Below are 8,717 nucleotides of genomic sequence, written 5' to 3' on the forward strand. Positions count from 1 at the left end.
TGGAGCTCGTCAGCCCTGTGAGGCAATCCATCTAAGAGAAGGTCACTCTGAACTGAGCCCACCCTTTAATCCTGAGGTTCATCTGCCGGGGCCAAGTGAAACTCGGACAGTGGCAGTGAGGTCCCCAGGACGTAGGTTTGTTTAGAGTGACCTTCTCTTAGATGGATTGCCTCACAGGGCTGACGAGCTCCATCTACCCGGGGGGGCCGGGAATCGAACCCGGGTCGCAGCGGTGAGAGTCCTGCACCCTAACCACTAGACCACTAGAGGCCCCTGCCTGAAAAATAGAATATATATTTCAGCCATTGAACACTTAACAGGACTCTAGGCATTTGTCAACATGGTCCACATAAGAGATTACATCGTTTTTATGCCAATTGGCTTGTTGGCTAGGGATTATAGATTTGGGCAGTTAGACTGAAGGTAAAAAAAGTTACTCAAAAGTACTTTTATAGAAAAGAAGAAACAAGGAGTATAGAAACGTAAGTTTGCAGTGTCATAAGATGCCCTTACACACTTTTGTGACGTCTAAGACAATTAATTCTATTGATTTTAAAGCTGAGTTTCCCCCAAGGCAGAACTGACTTAACATGTGTGTGCACCCATGTTGCAGGAGTGCACGGAGCTTGGTTTGAAGCAGGAGGCCAACTTCAGAGCAGGCATAGCCAAGTTCAGTGTGTGCTCTCTGGGTACTTGTGCATAGGGTCTGCACGGCACTGGCAGATGGGCCCCTCAGAAGCCAAGACCTTGCCATGACACTGCTGCAGGAGTTTGCAGATTGCCTGAGGAAGCTCTAGTAACACATCCTTACCTCTTAAACATCTTGCTTAGTGTTTTTTAATCAGGTTTAGCAGTAGCTGTCTGTTTGCCTTCTGGGTTTGCAAACCTGTTTGGGTTTTTTCCATGAGAATTTTTAGAAATTTTTTTCTGCATAGAAAAACTGTTAAGTAAATATATTTTCATTTTCTTTAAAGTCCTAACACTTTATCTCTGTTTTTTATTATTGTTGATATATTCTGACTGCCCAGGCAAGTCTTTACTTAGGCCCACTTTTGTTTAAGAATGATGTTTACCAAGTGTCCTGACACTAAACTGAAATATCAGTAATGCTTTAACCAAATGTTAAGTATCCCAAACCCCAGCCCCTTTCTGTCCTAAAATGATGCTGATAAGAACTGTGGATCATGGTGACAGATCTAGGGGGAAATCTCTTGTACAGTGATGACACTGGAAAAGGAGGGAGGCTGTTGTTAAATAAAGCTGCAATTCCATCAAAACGAGAAAGAATTCACAAAATAATTTCAAAATAAAGAACATTTCTAGTATACACCTATGCACCGTAACTGGCACATGGCAGAATCGTTTTCTGATATGAGCTAACACAATGGATTAAAGTCTGTAAATAGGTAGCAGCCTAAACCACCAGGGTTTTTTATTTATTTTTATAGTTAATATTGCAAAAATGAGGTGTTCCATTTTCTTTGATATTTAGCACTGAACAGCTGTTTGCAACCTGGGTACTATTTGTAAATCTAATTTTACTAGAGCATATCATGATTTATTGTTATCAGCATGCATGAGAATACAGAGAATTTATTTTAATTCACCCAGAATATTTTTTTCAGTTTTTCATTATTGAGAAGTGTAGATTAGACTGAATGGTTTTCAGAAGTTATTTGTAAAAAGAAATATAAAACAAAATGAGATTGATGCTGGAATCTGATGCTTACAACTACAAACTGACACAGTCTGAATTAGTTTTTTATTGTTTTGACCTTCTGTTTGTTTAAAAAAGAAAGACCTTTAGAAGGTAAGTCTGCGACTGATTTTTTTTTTTTTTACGTGGAATGTTGGAAGAATAAAAGTGATAAACCATCTACCAGCTCTCTATGTGGAAATTTAACCCATAAGTAAGTATGAACTACACTGAGAGATTTTTATGAGAACAAGCAGGTGGATTAGACCTTAGGTAAGAAATAAAAACTTCTGTTTAGGGGTTAATAATGAAAAATGATTTGAAGACTGCAGATTTGAGAATCTTTTTTATCTTTTTTTTTATTTTTGTAGTGATACTTTGCTACTGAGAGTGGATTTTACATACTTTTGTTTTACTGGCATCTGGATAGTCATGTTGGCTCTTTATTTTCAGTTGACACTAAGGAGATAGATTCCAAAAATCTCACTTTGTTTCATTTAATATTAATGAAAAACATCCTTTTCATGTTCAAAACTTAGGGGAAGAAAAGGAGAGAAAGAGACCACAGATGAATAAATATGCATTCCTGAAGTAGAAAAGTAAACTAGGAAAGAGTATGGTTGAATGTAGCTAGAAGTATATTTTATTATATTTTAAAATCTATGACATCTTGACAGTGATTTTTAAAATTTTTTTGGTATAAACTTTTTTTCTCTTTAGTATGTAATTCCAAACTAGTGACTTAAATAAATGCAATTATTAATTATGCAAATAATTATTCTTTTTATATAGTGAAAACAAAATGAAATTTCCATCTACATCAGCTTCTATATCCAGTGCATTTTCAAATTTGAAGATTCTGGCACTTAATCAAACTGAAATAACATGGACAGAGGTAATAACCTTTCCTGGGTTTGTTTTTATTTAATATCATTAGGTTTTTGAGGCAACAAAAGCACGATAAACATTTAAGCACTATATTATTCTACTGAAATGTAATCATCCTTAGAAAAGGTGCTGTGGGGTAATTGTATTAGTTATGTAGTTGGTTACATCTGTAAACTGCCAAGTCAAGATAAAGCAGTTGGAGTATAATTGTCTAAGTGAAAACTTTTGGGTTCCTTGTAGCTCTGTTGAAGGTTATCTGTACTTTTATGCGTGCCACAGAACAAAGGCAAATGGAAAGAGAATACATCAATATGACAAGAAATACTTGTTTTGGCATCACTTTGCATCAACAGGAGATTGGCTTAGTATCTTTGCACATACTGATCGTTCTTGAAATACCTGATGCCTGGTTGTGTGCAACACAGAGCACAGAATAAACAAAGCTCTGCCTTTCAGGTGCTGAAACATGCAAACATTTAAATTACTCTCCCCTGATATGATTAAGAATGAAGTCTGATTGTCAAATATGTTAGCAGTGGGCCTTTTTTCAGAGATGGGGCTTAGGAATTGCATCTCAGTAGTGTCACGTTACTTATAAAGGCTTGTAAGTTCCAGACTATTATTTGGATTTGTCAGGGGCAGTTTTTGTTGTACTACATTGTAAAATGACATGAATTTTCATATTTTGGCTGCCAGTCACTATCCAGTAAAAGTGGGGTTTGAGTAGCAAGAAGCTTCTTCATTCTCCTGTCTTGCAGCAGGGCTTGAAGACGGTCACTGCTATATTTTTGTTTAGTGTCCATTCACTGAGCTCTTAAAGCATCCACAGGGTTTATAGTAGGACAGTTGATAATCCTTCCATAACAGTGGCAATATGAAGGGTGAAGTGAGTGGAAGAACTAAGTGGCTACAAACACTTTAAATGTCATCTAGTGCTCATCACAGTAAATCAGTGCATTGTACTGTTTATAATGTGAAAGCTGCTGCCAGCAGCTTTCCTCCATCCCAGATGACCAAAAGGCTGGTTGGAGCCATTGCTGAAGGCAGATTAGACTTCTCTAGGGATAACTAAATTTCAGAGAGAAGCCTCGGGTTAGTCAGAGCAATTTAAAATTATGTAGGTTTTGCATTTTTTGTTGAAACTCTGCTCTAGCTGACGATTCATCATTGCTGTAAAGACATTTTTGGTTCAGAAATCTCTTTTATAAATTTGAAATTTATTCCAATTCATTCCCTTATAAGCTGGGAGACATAAGCCAGGAGACATAAGCCTGTGCCTAAAAGTGCTGTTTCAGGGTAGTCAAACAAAAGGGAAAAAATAAAGGGAACTACCTGACATCAATACTCTGTGAACAAACCACTTGAAAATGTCAGTGCTTAAGCTCTAAGGAGAGTTACTTGAAAAGTCAAAAATGGAAAATAATAATGAATATAATCCAGGAAAAAGAGAAGATATACACTGATTGTCAATGGGAATATAAGCAAAGTCTAAAAGTCCTAGAAATTTTTTAATTAAAGCTAAAACAATTTAATGGTGAACGGCATTTCAAAATAGCTTACTGTCATATGTAAGAATATATGGCATTCTCCTTAAAAGAGAAAATTTGTTTTGGGATTTTTTATCTGTTCCTTTGTTTTCAAATATTTTTTACAGTAGAGGGATATGCTTAACTGTTATGCAATTATACATAGCTCCACGTTTACATGCCTTGAACATCAGTTTTCAAAAAAGTTCTTTCATTAGTGTGTTATTTGCATATATCTAAATACATCTGAGATTTCTATATCAGTAAAAGAGCTTATTACTGTATAATTGTTAATTGATTGTTCAAAACATAACATATAATCTTCAAGAAGGAAAAATGTCCTGTAAAATATCCTAAAGTTAGCAACCATTGACTTAGAAATGGAATTTATGCATTTGAGTGCAAAGAATTCATATTTGTGGTTCTAAAACCATTTTTTCTTATTCAGGATTTAAATAATGTTATATATGTCATTCAGTTTTCAAACTAAGATCTTACATTCATAATATAATCTACTATTATACAGGGTAAAAGAAAAATCTGGGTTAGAACAGAAGTGCAGGATCATGTTTCTGACACTAGCAAGTAGCAGGTAGTTGGGAAAAATTCTAGGCAAAGGGTAAGCATATGGTAAGAGCTTCTTGTAATCTGGAATTGTGTGTCTTTATGAGCTTGAGATTATGTATCTTTATTTAATTAACCTTTGTGGATTTGTTGTTCCATGATTTATCTAACTGTATTAAGAACCCATTTGAAAATTTTGCTATCCACATCTTTTAACATTCAACTTAACCCTTTTTGGTTTTTGATATTGCTGCCTAAAAATTTCATGTAATAAGTCCCAATCTTTTATGTGGCAGTAACTGAGAACAACTATTCTCTGTTTCATAGCTTTGATTTTTGTTTAGCTTCTTTGTACCTTTCCCATTTATATTTTTTGCTTCTTGGGATAAAGAGAGTAAAAATACAGAAGCATTATGGACTTACGGAGACACTTGTTTCCTGTCATCTTTATTTTTTTTGTAATAGGTCTTGCATTTCCACTTTTTGATGATCAGTGGCTACTCCACTGGCTATTTGTTACAGCCTCCCCACCAGCTCTCCACAATAAGCCTCCAATCTTTCCTGAGTGTTAATTCAGTGTCAGATCTGTGAACTTTTGTTTCCGTGATAGTTGAAAATTGGGCAAGTTGAGTTTCTTAGAATTGTGATGTGACCTGTCATTTGGTTTTGGCAATTTTCTAATCATTTGGTCAATCTATTGGAAAAATCTTCTTTTACTTCAGTTTTGTGCAGTTTTTATATTCCATCCATCCATCACAACACAGGATGGTTGTGGAAGAATCCCCCAAAGGTTCTCTGTTGCTGAACATGCATCTCATTTCTCTTGACTCTGCAGGTTTCTTGTCATGCTTCTTCACTACCAGTAGATAACTATTATGGTCTGTCTTGTTGGCATAGAGAAACACTATCCACATTAGAGAGATAAAATATTGGTGTTTCCTGCTCTTGCTTTGGAGAAGGAAAAGTCATTTTATCTGAGTTTGTAAGTTTTTGTGTTGCAGATATGGCAGCAGGATGATGTTTCATATTTTTGGGTGTGAAGCAGTTGAACCCCAAGTCATATGCTGCCTCTTGAAGAGTGTTAACACTTTGTGTTGTAAATATAATGAGACAGTTATATATACATCCAGCTGTATGACTTCATACAGCTCTAATGGCCAAGGACAGTAGACATTTGTAGGAGAATGGATTAACTATAAACCTAACAAATTTAATTGGATTGTCCAAATCTCTGAACTTCACTTCTTGTAACCTTTGTAACCTCCTGTAAGCTTTAGGAGATTGCACTGTGCATCTTTATGTCTATGTTCTTGCATCTCAAAAACTCTGAATTTGCTAGTCAGTTACAATCACATTTTGAAAAGAGGTGAGGGGCTTAAAAATAATTTATTACGTACAAATTCGCAGCAAATAGGAATGTAGATGGATGAAAGAGCCCTTGTAAGTTTCCTAACCAAGGGAGGAGTAGCAGGATGAGCTCACACTTAATTTGACTCTGGAGAATACACACCAGAAGAAACTCACTGAAAAGAATAATTTTCCACATGCAGGCACAAATCCGTAGAAAAGCTGTCAATTCCGGTGCTTATGGAATTCCATGCGCTAAAACTGAACATTTTGACACTTTCACAATTGCATACAAGACTCTGTTTTATGCTGTATACAGAGTTTGTACTGCCATTTCCTCACCTAGTCATAGGGAAAACCTGGTCACTCCAGCCCTCTGAATGAAATTCACTCCATCTCCAGGTCACACAGTCTCCGCTGCAAGGGCAGCCTCAAGCCTGGCACTGTAAGTCCTGTGACCACAGAAACCTTTTGATATCATCTGTGTCGGTATGTTCAGGCACTGGAGAGCCAACTGGACAAAAGGGAAGACTAGAAAATCTTTAATAATTGTTTCTCTGTTTTTGAGAGCTACAGCTTGTTCTGATCATGTTTAGAGCAAATTTGCATAAAATATAATTTCTGGAATATTTTTTCCCAATTTTTGTATATTAAATAAAGTTTTCCTCTCAGGTTCTTCTCTGTGCTCAAGGATGGCCAGCACTTGAAGAGTTGTACCTTTCTTCTAATAGTATTACAGTTTTGGAAAGGTGAGTAACGTAAGTCAGTCAGTCATCGGTGAGTGATGTACCACAAAGTTACGTTGTACATAAAGTTACAGTCCTGTAACACACCACTGTGACATAACTGTAAAATAATTGATGCAAACTTCACGTGATGTACTTCAAAACATTTATAAATGTACACAATTATGTGCAGTCAACTATATACTTAGGAAACTAGCGTTTTCATTAGCCGATGACTTTAAATGTTCTGTGTTTCTGTTTGGGGTTTTTTTCCAATATATCAGGCCTGATAATGTCCTGAAGACCCTGAAGTTGTTAGACCTTTCAGACAACCAGTTACTGGATGGAAATCAACTGCATCTAATAGCACATCTCCCCAGGTAGCTGTAAACAAATTTGCTGGAAATACTTTGTCCTGGATATTCATCTCCATAGTCTTTGTTGACTGAAATATGATAGTATTGATGTTGCATGAAAGATTTATGAGATCTTGAAGTAGTGGCATTTTGCCCTCTTGAGGAGAGTAACTGCATTATTTAGTCGAGCTATTTTAATATAATCCTACTTTGCTGCATAACAACACATTCTTAAGCTGTGTCTTATTAGGTTTTCATTATATACTTACGAAACAAACTATTTTACCACATTTTGCTACTTTGCAGACTTATTATCTTTCACTGAGCACTAAAATGGCATCCATGATTGTAAATAGCCACAAGCTATTGAAATCAACATTTTATTCATTAAATCACACATTAAATCCAGGAGCCATTCTGAAAGCTTGAAATTGTTGCACTCACTCACTGAAAATTTTATTCCCTGAACACTGATGAAACCTGGGTACTGTCTGTGAGGCTGCTGTTCATTTGTCAGTGATTATGCACCACGTCAAAAGTTGTAGGCCTTTATTAAAAAAAAAAAAAATTAGCTAGTATTTCTTTATAAAGAAAACTTCCTGTGCCGTGTACAATGATCACCGTATCTATTAAATTTCAGATTAGAACAGCTAATACTTAGAAACACTGGCATATCTTCTATACACTTTCCTGATGCTGGATTTGGTATGTAAAAAAAGTGATTTATTTATAGTTTTATAATTTGGTTTATTTAAAGTTTTCACTGTTGTCTTGTAATTTACTGTTTTTCCTAGGCTGCAAGACTAAAATGTTTCCTTCACTAAAACGCCTTGCAATAAATGACAATAAAATATCACAGGTACGTTACATTGTGATAGTTTCTCATTTTGTAAAATCATGTATCTTTGTTTAAAAATAACTTGCAGTTCGCTTTTTAAAATTTTGTCTGATTGTCAGATTCTGAGACAACTATTGAATACTTTGATCAACAGAGAGGCGTAATTTAAAAGTGTAAAAACATTTCCTAACATGTCAGTTAAACATGTTTATGGTAGCTAGCCATATCCCTCTGCTACCTCATAATTCTCATGATCTGAAATTCTGACTAGCTCCTTGTTTTGTTTTGTCTTTTTTTAATTAAACGTAGTGCAGTTCTTTCCTCAGGTGAATGAACAGAATCCAAGTACTTGGTTCTGATGATCAAAAGAATATTTTCAGTCATGTTTATTGTGCAGGTGTGCTGGTTTAAGAGTTAACCAGCAGGGGAAATGAACTCAACTCAAAGGAGAGATTATAAGTCAGAATAACAATTTATTAAAATAATACAGTAAGTACAATCATACAAACAAACAATTGGTCTTAACCCACAAAACCCAAATGTATAACCCGGTACCCTGGGGCATGAACAAAGTGGTGTTCCCTGGGCCCCGCTTGAGTCCAAAGTAAAGGGAGAGGGGAAAAACCTGCTGGTGGGAGAGCTGTTGCAGTCTGGTCAGAAGTGGTGATTGCAGTGGTTGGGAGCGATGAGCTGCAGTCTTCCTCTGGATCCCAGGAGTGGTTAAAAATGTTCCAAGACTCCAAGATTATATATCCTCCAGTTCAGGCAGGAATGCTC

The 8,717-nt window shown here is 36.0% G+C and overlaps 1 protein-coding gene across 1 annotated transcript in view; it reads left to right on the forward strand.

The window, feature by feature from the left end:
* Positions 1–8,717, forward strand: part of TBCE (tubulin folding cofactor E) — a 28,757-nt gene that overhangs the window by 13,555 nt on the left and 6,485 nt on the right. Inside the window, exons 5-9 of the mRNA XM_017817442.1 lie at positions 2,487–2,591; positions 6,694–6,770; positions 7,031–7,126; positions 7,743–7,807; positions 7,897–7,961. Coding sequence (XP_017672931.1) covers positions 2,487–2,591; positions 6,694–6,770; positions 7,031–7,126; positions 7,743–7,807; positions 7,897–7,961 — 408 coding nt within the window. The remainder of the gene's footprint in view (positions 1–2,486; positions 2,592–6,693; positions 6,771–7,030; positions 7,127–7,742; positions 7,808–7,896; positions 7,962–8,717) is intronic.

The sequence above is a fragment of the Lepidothrix coronata genome, unplaced genomic scaffold (assembly GCF_001604755.1).
Source record: "Lepidothrix coronata isolate B3197 unplaced genomic scaffold, Lepidothrix_coronata-1.0 Scaffold61, whole genome shotgun sequence".
Taxonomy (NCBI): Eukaryota; Metazoa; Chordata; class Aves; order Passeriformes; family Pipridae; genus Lepidothrix; species Lepidothrix coronata.